The sequence below is a fragment of the Rhopalosiphum padi genome, chromosome 1, assembly GCF_020882245.1.
Source record: "Rhopalosiphum padi isolate XX-2018 chromosome 1, ASM2088224v1, whole genome shotgun sequence".
Lineage (NCBI taxonomy): Eukaryota > Metazoa > Arthropoda > Insecta > Hemiptera > Aphididae > Rhopalosiphum > Rhopalosiphum padi.
In genome coordinates this window covers 12,300,908-12,314,768 of record NC_083597.1, presented here as the reverse complement: position 1 = coordinate 12,314,768, position 13,861 = coordinate 12,300,908, and the positions used below count along the sequence as shown (strand labels likewise).

The following is a 13,861-nucleotide window of genomic DNA, read 5'->3' as shown; positions in this document are numbered from 1 at the left end:
TTATTTCATTTTATATAGATTAGATGAATGATTATATTATTTATTACAACCTTTGTACAATTGTACACATTGATAGTTATATAAACCTAAGGACTATCCCAAGAATTCACGTTCATGGGCTAGAAGGAATTCTAACTATTTAATTTTTTTATAAGAAAATCTACAAAAATTATATATCTTTAGGTAATAATTTAAAAATGCACCGTTTAAAATTGAATTATCTAATCTAATTCAATCCATAAACAGTTTAGTTAAGTATTTAGTTATTAAATATATCTATATAGGTAATCGTTCAAATACTTTCATTTGGAATAACCATATATAGTGAACATATAGTTATTATGTTCATCGAAAATTATAGTAATTATAGTTGGTACCTATATGACCTAAAGTACTTAAAGTAAAAATATATAGTAATTAAAGATACTATAATTTTCATACATTATATTGTATATTAAATTATTATATATTATAACTCTAAATTACACCTACTATGGGCTTTTATTCAAAACCAATAGATAATTTTATAAAAACTATATTAGCCTATAAGTAGAACTATATATGTAGTTGCTTACAGTTTATTAATTAATATAATTATATAATATTAATATATATTTAATACTTTAATAGTTAAAATATATAGATAGTATGTATACATATTTTATACTACTCAAGAAAACATTTTATTGGTGGTAAAACGATTGCCGAAAAAGCTGGTTTTACTGCAACACATTGATTTTTTTCGAAATTATTCAGCTTTTAATTTCTTAATTCATTACGATAAATTTATGTAATATATAAGTAATACATTATACTTGAAACCACCAACATCTCAAATAAAATAATTACCCATTTTCAGTTTTTGTTTTGGATGATTTCCAACATAACTATCTACTATAAATATTTGTTTAATTTAGCGGTTTTAATGTTAATGAATTAAGTAATAATACTCATTAAGTTAACTTATATATACGTTACAGCACATATTCATTATTATTTATTATACTATCGGTATAAAGTTTAAAAACAACATAATACATAATAACTAAAGTTAAAAAACTTAATAATTGTTTTCTAAATAAATATTTAGAATACCTATATATAACTACTATAAAATATAAATTTGAATCTTATATAATAAATTATTTTAAAAATATGTTTTGAAAAAATAAATAAGAAAACAAGTCAACTAAAGAAATATTGAATTATAATTATAATACGTAAATAATAGGTACATACCTAATAATTAAATAAATATAGGTAGATTAATATATTATAAGTAGGTATATTTAATTTAAGAACAATATTTAAACTTAATAGTATAACCTACATACATATAAATGCAAGTTTAACATGTACAAATAAAAAAATTACTTAACTATGTATAAATATATAGATACCACGCAGTAAAGTAAATTCATTCATTTAACGTTGTAACAAACTTTTACACTTTCTTGTACATTAATTATTTACGTTATACTTTGCTAATCAAAAAGTCTTATTATATGTATATACCTAATGGATAAAAAGGAAAAAAATGTTTTATTTTATTAATCTTTTAACTATATAATAACCGTGAGGGAAAGAGAGGTAATTAAAAACAGCAATCACGCAGAGCAATAAAAAAAATAAAAAAAAATAGTTTAAACAAACAAAAAAGAAGGTGGTTAAATGCTATATTATATACCTACAGGAAGTCAATTACAATTAGCGTCATCATTCGCGAGGGTTAAATGTGTATTACTCTTAAAGCGGGGGTGTGTTTTTATATTATTTCATTAATAGCTACCCCCAGAGCGAGTATCGCGTTACCATTTCGAGAGCGTGTATGTGTATAATATATTATATACATTGAAATGTGAGAAAAATGAGTGGTACATAAATATAAACTTATACACATCACATTATGTATCGTTTGTATATTGCACAATATATTTTAAATATTTGTATATATATATATATGGGTACGATACATGGCCCAAGTACTTTTATACACGCTGCACCACTTGTGTAGATAGGTATATATAACGTGACACACGCTAATAATGTTGTACTAGGTATATAATACTGTTATTATTATTATTTTCTTTTTCAACCCGGCTGAAGTGTGCTCGAGGGGTTCCAAAGTGGTCGAATTATATCATACATATATGTGTGTATATGAATGGCATCGTTTCAACAGAAATGGCCGTGCTCGAGTGGCCTTCGCTGTATTATATGTATATTGTTAGTATTACTATTATTAGTAAATACACCAGAACAAATTAGCTCCGGAAACTAAATATAGGTGATGAACCACCCTATATATATATAATGTTTATAAAATACACCTATGATATTATAATATTTTTAAATGTGCTATAAACCACGCTATAATGAAAAATATAATTAAAGATTTCAAAAGAGTTAGAAATTTTCGAACAAATGATACTTAAATGGATCACTCAGTATATTAATTAATTAATTAATTATAAATTGTTAAATCTCGAATAATTTTTTCTTTTGTTTATAGGTAGTATAGACTTAAGATCTTGTAAGTGTATAATTGCAGTCATATATTTCGTATTTTCTTGAATTTAATTTTTATATAACTTCCAAGTCTAATTATTATAACGTGATGTACAACCTAAACTAAATAAAACCTACAGTTTAATATCGGTAGATAGGTATACAAAAATATTATATATTACCGCGGTTACGGGTTTATGTCAATATTATGCATAATATGACAAACACGTTTTCGGGCTTTCGGGCGGAAAGTCTAATCCTATCGTCACCATCATTCATACTTATGCAATATACATTATACACACATACTATAATATTGTGTATGCAATACATCTGATGATTGATGTATAAATAACTTATGCGTTAAATCTTATTATACCGTGTAGGAATTATTATTTTGTGTTACACATCCCTCTCAAATTAACGTTTTCAATAAACTGTTCCAGAACTCCTTCAAGCATGTTACAAGGCATTACAAGAACGGAACAAGCCGGCTTACTGCCTCATCATCACCACCATCACCACCATCACCATCACCAATCGTTGACTGCTCACCATGGTATCGGAACGGGATCAGCGTGGCCGCCTAACCATCACGACGATCTCGCACACAAAGGTAAATAATCTCATATGCATTTTACTCATCCCACCAAAATTCCATTTAAAGGTACCTTTATTATTATGATAAAATATAGGTAATAATATATATCTAATATAGAGTATTATATTATATAAACACGTATTAGATAGAACGAGTTGAAAAGTTAATAAAATACGATAATAATATATACATACCTACCTTTATACGGTTTTTTTATACGCCGCACATATTAACTAAACTCGGTAGATCGACTATATAGTTTGATCAACAAGCATAAGTTATACAATCTGGAATATATTATATGAAGAAAATTAAAATAAGGAGGATAGTTATATACTTATATTACTATATATATTTAGAGAGAGAGAGAACATTTTCAACGGGTTGCGAGGAAGTGTAGTGTTTCTATCATTTTATATGCGTGTTTGTGTGTATATGTGTATAAATATCGTCTATGGTATATGTGTATGTGAATGTGTGTCGGTTTGAAGACATGATTCCGTGTGACTGGTTCACTCATGGATGGAAAAATAACCGTGCGTGTACAGAAACCAGCTTGCCGTGTATAATTAAAGGGAAAACGGGCGGAAAAAATACGCACACATAAAGGAAAATGTTGTTTTTTTTATATTATTATTATTTTATTAAAATAAAAACATCAGACGTATTGGGTTTCGCCTGACGGGTCCCGGCCACCCTGTGTACGACGGTGTAGCGGTTTTGTGTTTACCTTCGGCACGATGGAAGACAATATCTCGTTATACGACACCGTATCGAATGAAAAAAATGTACCTATATATATATAAAATAATATTAGACACATCGAGTTTATATAAATATAGATATATTTATATATACATAATACATACGTGTAACGCGTCTGTCAAATGTCGTCAAGTCCGACATATCTCGTGTGCCGATACGCGTCTATATAGTAAGTATATAGGTAATGCAGCCGAGATTGCTATAGGTGATGACATGCTTGTTTTCCTTATACAAAACTCAATTCTTATAATAAACACAACTCAACTACTATAAGTCTTTTATAGCATGATGTATGTACAATGTACTATATAGATACCTATTCTGTAAAATTATTTTCAAAAGAAAATTATCAATCTTTTAAGGTATAAATATAATTTTAAATCAATAGTTTACATAGATATTATTAAAACTAACAACTGCAGCATATCATATTTGAATAGAAAGGTATTCTGTATAATTTTTAATTTTGGTAAAATAGTGATATTCTCTCAAACCACAATATATTTTTATCTTATCAAATATATATTTATAAAAATTAATTTTATATGTTAGTATGAGACAACCTTATAAAAATCATAACACAAATCATGTGGTTATCATAATAATACTTAAAATTATGGTTTTTGTAAATAAATAAAAATAAATAATTTAATCTCTTTAAACCTTTAAATCTCTACCAACACTACCAAGTAGTTATTTATACACTATATACATACATGTTGGACAGGCTGAATGATCCATATATAAAAATATACATGCAGGTACAAACAGATTAAATAAAGTGATTCGCTTCGTAATAATCTATTACAGATTTCGTATATTGATTATTTCTGTAAATTTTTATATTTATTTACGTATACATACACTATAGGTACTTACTTGATAAATGCTATGATAATTTTTTCACTCAATTTAAAAACCAATAACCGGTTTCTGTATACAGAAACGTTGTATACAACGAACCATTTGTCATAAAAACGTGAGAGTATAATAATTATGTATTATTATTTTATCCGCGAATGAAATTTAAAAATGACTTCACGACTGCGTCACAAACAATGTACGCACGTCGCCGATCACAGCCACATAAACGGTTAAAACAGTAGGAAGTCGTCGATACGTACTATTTTTTATTATTATATCGTCGTTGACGCGACGTCAGTCATCGTGTGATGAAATGCAATTATTATTTTTATACGACGACGCCAAGGACGAGAGAGTACGAAAAAAAAAATATATATAGGAATAATAAATCGCGAAAAGCTGAAAGGGTTGTGCAAAGAATATATACTGTGCAGGAACCTCCGCGCGCAGACGGACTATAACACGTCGTACACAATGATGATAATAAAAATAATAATAACAGTAAACCATGTACCGCGCGCGTTTATTATATTATTATATTATATAGGCCTCGAGGGACTCGCGAGTGCACATAACATGCGAGTATGTGTCCTCTGCGTGCGGCCTTCGCGCGCGTATAGGTATTGGTGGTAGCATGTATAGCGGCGGCCCGGCTCAATGGGACGTGGCAAATATATCGTTTCCCAAACGGCGACGCTAATTTAACGAGCTCACACGCTGCGCTCGCGCGGTCCCTTTTTGCGCTCGGTACCTAACGCGGCGGCATATTATTATTATTATTATTATACGTATATGTATGGGTTATAGCGGTATATATGTGTATCCTACACACAGCTGCGGCTTCTTCATCTTCTCCGCTTCTATTCTCTTTCCACGACGTTTTTCTCTCTTTTATTTTTCACACCTGTCACCTGCGATTATTGTATTTTTGCCGAAATTCCGCCGGTCGTCTCACGCACACGCGCGCTTCGGATAAGGCATATAATATGACGATGACTACACTCAAGCATACGACAAATTGTATTACATATTATATGAAGCGTTTAAGTATTATGTGGATCTGTATACCTCCTATATATTGACGTCAAACGTACGATCGTCAACATCACTGGCAGTATTGTTGAATTCGAATATGCCATAGGTACCTACGCGTTGTACACAAACGCGATTGAGTTTTTTTTCATACAGTTGTCAAAAATATATTATAGGTAATATGTGTTTATAAACCAAACTGAAAAGCCCGGAATTTAAGCGAATAAATAACAAATATTGCGATAAAATGCAGTGATACATTTATAAGTATGGGTATTTTGCAGTCTATATATATTTGTATCATTATAAATTATTTTTAAATAGATATAGGTACATGTATTCTATAAAGACATACAGGACACCTTTTAATGTTTCCAGCACGTGTTAATTAGATGAGGAAAACGGGAAATCACGATGAGGTTACCTTGCTGCAGCTATATAACGAATTTTGAGGTACCCATCTGGCTACCTATGTACTTGTATTGATCGTATTAAAATTAATGAAATAAACCGTAAAATTGTGAAAACTGACAATAAAGATAAAAATAATTTAATATTACCTTCGAAATATAAATATTAAATAGGTACGTTTCCTGCATATACCTGTAATATTTTAACACGCGACATTGTTTACTTTCGCAAATACAATTACGTTTACAGTGGTAACAGATGTTTGCCAAAATTATCAATTCATTGGATTTTTTTTTCTAACTATTGAATTTTAAATATATTAATCAACGTTTAAAATAATAAACTAAAAATGAATTAAATTATAATAACCTTGGCATTTATTTTACTCTGTATCATGCATGTATCTACACTTATATTTTTAAATGTAATAATAAACTAGTATTTTACAAAATTAACGTCACAATTTGACACAATAAATTATAAGCTATCAAGGCCAATCGTAAATGTACCTACCTTCATATAGACGAATTAAAATATAATGTAAAAAAATATATTTATCCAAGAATTGGAATATAATAATTACAACTGAAACTAAATTATAATACCTAATGGCTAATATTATATATACGATTATGTACTATAACCTTTTTATTATATAGGTACCTACTATATAAATTAGTATAATAATTTAATAATAAATATTATTCCAATCCATACTATATTGTTTAATACTATATACAATTAAATTAAAGAGAATATAATATAATATATAAATGTCAACTAAAATGTAATCATAATTTCTCATTCTTGAAATATAACTATCTCCGCATTATACGATGATACAGTTTGTAATCGACGAAATTAAAATAACACAATTTAAAACCACGAATTAGATTTCATCCACGCAACTGGATGACCCTCTTTTAAAATATCTATACTGCAGAGCAAGCGAGCCGCCTTAGAATATATACCAATCCGGGAGTGTTTTTGATGTAAAATTTTTTGTCGGGGAGGAGTTTTCTATTCCCCCTTATTTTTTTCCAAAGACATAGTAGATCAAGTTATGTATATCATATTATATATATATATAATAGAAACATATATATATATATATATATATTATGTGTGTGTGTGTGTGTGTGTGTGTAGATCTACACGGGGAGAGGTTTCCCCTTTAAGATATTGCGCGCGGCGTGCAAATGACACGCAGAATTAACTGCTCACCCCCTTTTCCCGACAACGGGCGGGTGTCTTGTCACCCCAAAAAACCCCTTGGATGGTTGGTAAAGGGAAGAGAGGTGGGTATGACATAAGAGGTTCTGGAAATTTAGGAACGCCAAGGGCTGCTTGGGAAACGAGAAGAAGAGTGGAGGGTGATAAAAATGCGTAAATGGCGGAGGAGCAGGGGTAAGCAAAGTCGTTGGCCGGAAAAGCTCCAAGTGCCTTTTTTTCTTTTTTTACACCAGCATCTCGCCTATATTCGAACAGTCAAGAAAATTCTGAATAAAATAAAATATATGTACAGTACACAAGCGCAGCTATAGCAATAACTATAGGCCTAAAATAAACCGTTTTCTGATTTATAAGTATAAATATTTTTATCTTATTTATTTTCAAGCTACTATTCCTCAAATACTTTATTTATAAGGAAACATAACTGCATATTACTTTAATGAAAAATGAACGTAAGACATACGCAACTGTGAAATAATAATTACTAATATTTTTTTTTAATCAAAGCACCTTTTAATTTTTATAAAAATGTTGAATTTTTAAAAATAAAGTTACTTGATTACCTACTTTATTATAATTTAAATATATATGTATATATAAATACTTGAAACGATTTTAGTTAAATTAATTATATAATTATATCGTAGATGAATTTTTACACAGATTTTTTCGCTCCTATCTCAATAGGAGATAATAGATGTTTTCTCATCCAACATTCTGTATACCCAATACTGAACTCAAACTGTACGGTTTGAAAACATACTTTTGTAATCTGATGTTATGATAGTAAATTTAATTAAATAAAAATCAACCGTGGCTGCAATTTTATAAACAGCAAATAATAAATTCCTGTGTTTACCAAATTTGTAGTAGTTCAATGATGTATAAGCATTTTAATATATGTCATCTTAGACTGTATGATATATATTTTACAATATAATATATACCCAATATCAAATATTACTTAAAATTCCATGTTGGGTTAAATTATTTAAATAATTACTTTTTCTCTCAAATCTAACTTACTGTATACATTGAATCTAAATCATAGGTCTAGTAATATATTAAACATACATTTGGTATTTAAACATTATTAAAAATGTAATAAATATATTATGTAATATAACATAGGTAGGTATATACGCAAAAAAAAATATATCAAATCTGGACCCCTAGAGTTAAGTGACAATGAAAAAAACTTAACGATTATGTTTTTATACAATAAATGGGAACAATTAAATTGGTTGTGATCCCACGACTCGATGTATAGCGATTTTTGATAGTATTTTATATTGAAACATCAATTCGAATCCACGTATAGGTGTATAACACTACAAAACTATATTATATAGTCGGTATAGAATTATTATTATTATTCGCTTTATATGAAACGTGTACAATACAACGCGAACAAGAGCTATTGGGTTGTCCGAATTCCGGAAAAATATGTATAATGTACCGGGGAGGGAAAAAATATACATAATAATAATGTGCGGACGGTATATCTGACAATGGTTATTATTATACAGAGCATATACGGCGTGTAATAATATAATAATAAAAATGGACCGATGAATAGATGTTTTTGTGTACCGCCGGATTGTGTTAACAAATTTGTAATCCACGTATAATCCCGTCGGGTTTTGTAGTAGTCCAGTCTTTTTTTTTATATATATAAGAACCGTGTAAGCCGCCATTTTACATAACATCTCGTGTAATTATTGTTCAGACAATGTTTTGACAGGTACCCTTGGCTCATGCGATGTCCATTCAAGGGTACGTTAATCGATTGATTTGGACCAATGGTTCATTTCACAACAACGGCGCAGTCTGTAATATATATAAGCCACTTCTATTATAATTAATAACAAATTTTCATTATTCATTATTTTCTGTTGACTGTTAATTGTTATTGATACTAATTTTATGACAAGACTATACTACATATTATATATATTATAAAACGATATACTTCAATCTATTCTCATCGATCATTTTTAACCCATTAACTCTATATACTTACCTAAATATATTTATATATACGATAACGATATACCTAAATATATATACTGTAAATACATATATTGTTATAGAATATGATCAATATGCGAATAAGTATTCTTTAAACCGCTTTATAAATTTAGACAAAGTTTTGTTTAAAAGTATTGTTAGAAAATCTAGAGAGGATATAAAAAGCTATTATCAATATAAATAATATTATATAATCAATTTTAATAAAACAAAAATTATAATTAATTAAATAACGAACTTAACTATATAGTTAATATCACGTCAAACAATTAATACAATTAGCTTTCTATAAATTACCAACAATAATATAAATTTAATATTTTACTTACAACAATTACAGTTAACTGCGCTATATAATAATTATAGTCTACAACTATTAGTACAGCAATCAAAAGATTACACGAACACTAATTTGAACTCTAGAACTGAGAATATTTCCGACAATAATATATTTTTAACTAGACTATATTAATAAAAAAATAATAGGTATACACAAAATTATAATAATATATAATATATTTACGTACATGTATGATTTAATAATGATTCATAACAATATACTAAATTATAATCTCAAATTCTCTGCAGAAATTAATTAATTGATGCCATTATTGAAAATATGAAATGAAACTTATTATATACAAGACCTTATTCACTAATTATTAACTAGTTGTTAGTTGTTATACTTACTTAACCAACAAATTTATCAACACTATATTTTACTTGTATCAAACATTTTTAAGTCTTCCAATTTTACTGGAATGATTTTAGACACACGAAAGCAAAATGTCTAGCGTATTTATTAAAAACAAGAAATAATGTAATTTAATATCAAGTTGTAGTAAACTATATGTCGGTGTTATAAGATCTCACACAACATATTTAAAGAATAAAAATAATTTTTTAAAAAAAATACAAAGAAATTTAATAACTAATTTTACGTAAGTAACCTAACCTAAGCTATTCATACATATAACATATTATCGTTAAAAAAATAAATATGTATACTATAAATTATAGTCATTAATGAACTTATATAGTTAGGCTTGTAAATTTGTTTACCTATGTATCTATAATACAATATAATCCTCAAGTTTTAACTTGAGAGAACCTGTGGAAGATAAATAATTTCTGGTTTCATTCGTATACCTACTAATAGTCAATCATAATGAATAATAATGCTCGTATTTCGGTATTATTATAAACTTATGTGTATAATAATATAGTATAGTTCATGATAATGTATTTCTAAAAATTGCTCTTCTTCTATCTATCCTCATCTAGTATCAGTAAAAAGTAATTTCAGAAAAATTATCTACTATTAACACTACACCATCTGAAAAGGAATCTTGCTATTTTCTAGTATTTATGCTTAACGACCTGCGTGGACAGCAGAAGACATATCTATATACGTATTTGATATAGGTACATTTTTACCTGACGTACCTACCTCTCTGCAGAGTGGAACTGATATTGTGTTAGACGAAATCACGACAACAATCGACCAATTTTATATTATACAATTGTATAATAAATTGTCGAATATTGTATTTATACGGATAATATTATTATGTACCCACTTGTTTATCGGATTGATACCGCGGACACTCGACACCAGCTGCAAGGTTGTCCAAAACGATTGTGTATAGGATAGTACGTATACTAGGTATACAGGCTGAACTATACAGCGAAAGGATTGACCGATACCGCGCATTGGAATCGTTATATTATTATATTATATATAATAATAATACGAGTAATAATGAATGGCGAATGTGCGGGGGTGTTCTGTGGCAGAGTTTGCGATGTGGTGAAACTGTCGCACCTGTTCGTTAAAATCCCCATTGCCGCCGTTCGTTATAATAATACGGTTGTATCAATGCGACTGCCGCCGCTTTCTATATAATAGCGTTACAATTCCAAAACTGTTAAACGTCGTTATATTATATTAGGTACGGATACATTATATTACCTATATAGGTTTATACCCAGCTCGACTCCTCCTCCTCCTCTTCGTCATCTCATCCACCCCTTAAGTGACGACAATTCACCACGCGTCGTGTTGTTCGGTCAGACATGAAAGGCAGTTATATAAATGCGGTCGAGTTGTTTGAAGTGAGTATTCCGAGTTCCGACGGGCGACGACACGATATTATAATATATAATATACGGTAAAACGCCGTATTACTGTCACTGAAATCATTATATATAAATAGGTATATATTGTATATTATGTTCGATACTTATTATTTCTTGTGTTTGGATGAAGTTCATATTTCTTAAGCAGTATAGGTGCATCTATGATCCATATAATATAAATACAGTAATAATATTGAAACGTTATTTAGACATAATACTATTACGATATTTACTTTTTACAAACAATTTAGAAATTATATATATATTAAAGTATAGACTCGCATTACTTTTTGTTGAGTGTTAATATAATATATCTACTATATACATGGTTATAGATTAAAATTAGTTCTCAAAAAATATAAATACACAAATATTATTATAACATTTGACAACGAGTGACTATATAAGTTAACCAGTGAATGTTATTTTCAATTAAAAATAAAATATGATCCCTGTAAGTACCTGTATCCTGCATAGTATACAACTAAAAAAATGATATGTGCTATGGGCTATGACTTGATATATGTCCAAGTCTAACCTATACTATCCATATTTAAACTTTAAAGTCAATACATTTCTCGCCTATCATGTACTCGTGTGTATAAATATGTAGATATTTAGCTATATTATATTATATAATGTATTATGTATCTGGTATTATGTCCGTAATGTATATAATATTGTTATAATATAAACATACATCGCTGTGTAATCAACGTCAATGTAATGGATGTGCGTCGCCGTATCGTGTTTTATGATTATTATTATTATTTTGTTGTTCTTTTTTTTTTTGTTTGTTTTTGTCACGGACGTTATATTATTATATTAATAAACGACGTGTACCACAGAGGGTGGCTGTCCGGACCGCGGAGGGTTGGATGACCGGACGTCCGGACACCACCGCGGCGCAAAAAATATATAAAAGCCACTCGGTCGGCTACTGCGAGGGCCGTCGCCGCGAACGGTCAAGCGTTTTCCCCGGGGCGGGCGGACTGCGTACAACGTGTAAACCGCAGCGTAATGATCTGTTTGACCCTCTCGTCCGCGGGGACCGATTACACGATGTTTCCGGCGACGGCGGTGCCTCTGGTGCTGTTTAATCGCCGCGTAAACACCATCTACCGCGTGCGCAACAGCATATTATAATATATGCACCTATAATATATATGTCAATGTATAATGTAGCACTATATAGCCGATGGGAAATTATATGATATACTTTTATAGTAAATACTTACCTATTCCTACTTCTATATTATATATTTTTTACGTGGCGAACCTACTTATTTATACGTTCGGTGAGCGATTTCTGTACCTACGCTATACTGGAATAAATTATTATCAGACTGTAAGTCTGTAAGTAGAATAAGTAGATACTTGTCAATATAGTTATTGTCATCTTTGAAAGGTATATGAAATAATCATGTCAAGTTGCAGTAATAAATACTATATGCACATGTAGATGCCTACTTGTTGATTCTAATTACATTTACCTTTTACCTGCATATGTGTCTGTGTGTATTGCATATACATCATTCCATATACGATTCCAGTGAAACGCATATTATAGACGCAAATTTTTGACCAACCTACAGCAGACTATAATATATTATATTATAGATATTTATAATATATAAGATTTAAAATAACTTTGTTTACATACCTATAACCAATAATTATTGTAGTATTTTATTAAACGCGCGTGAATGTAAGCTAGCTATACGATGATTATTATACTCTTATTAATATACTGTGACTGAATAATGACTGATCAATAAAGGTACTTACATTATTATATTTTTTTATATGTTACCATGTCCCCCGATTGCGACCAAAGATCAAACTGCACACTCCCTTGTGTATATGCTCAACTTCGCATTAATATGATCTGTTATACACACCACACATAACTTTTATACCGTATGATTTTCTTTGATTTCAGTTGGTAACACTGCTGATTACGATGGTAGGATTATTGCAACGCGTGAATTAGACTTGGGTACGAAAATTAATAATTAACACACTCAATACAATACAATAATATTTATACTTATTATATGATGAACACGGGTTTAAAAATTGTACAGAAGTGACGGTCGGTTTAAAGCTCAAATATGAAAGAAGCTCCCTAACTAACGCGACATTAGTTTTTATTCGAATGTATAATATAGATATATATATATACATATAATTTAAATGTCACTTCTGCTATACTTTTAATCCTGGTTAATATTATATTTTTAAGTAAACGTTACAGTGTTGCCAACTGTTTACCTC

The 13,861-nt window shown here is 29.3% G+C and overlaps 1 protein-coding gene across 2 annotated transcripts in view; it reads left to right on the top strand.

Annotated features, from left to right (window-relative positions):
• Window positions 1-13,861, top strand: part of LOC132932288 (paired box protein Pax-6-like) — a 44,398-nt gene that overhangs the window by 1,952 nt on the left and 28,585 nt on the right. Inside the window, exons 2-3 of one of the 2 annotated variants that reach the window (XM_060998591.1) lie at window positions 2,955-3,124; window positions 13,527-13,583. In XM_060998591.1, coding sequence (XP_060854574.1) covers window positions 2,968-3,124; window positions 13,527-13,583 — 214 coding nt within the window. In that variant the 5' untranslated portion in view covers window positions 2,955-2,967. The remainder of the gene's footprint in view (window positions 1-2,954; window positions 3,125-13,526; window positions 13,584-13,861) is intronic. The other variant, XM_060998593.1, reaches the window with a different exon arrangement.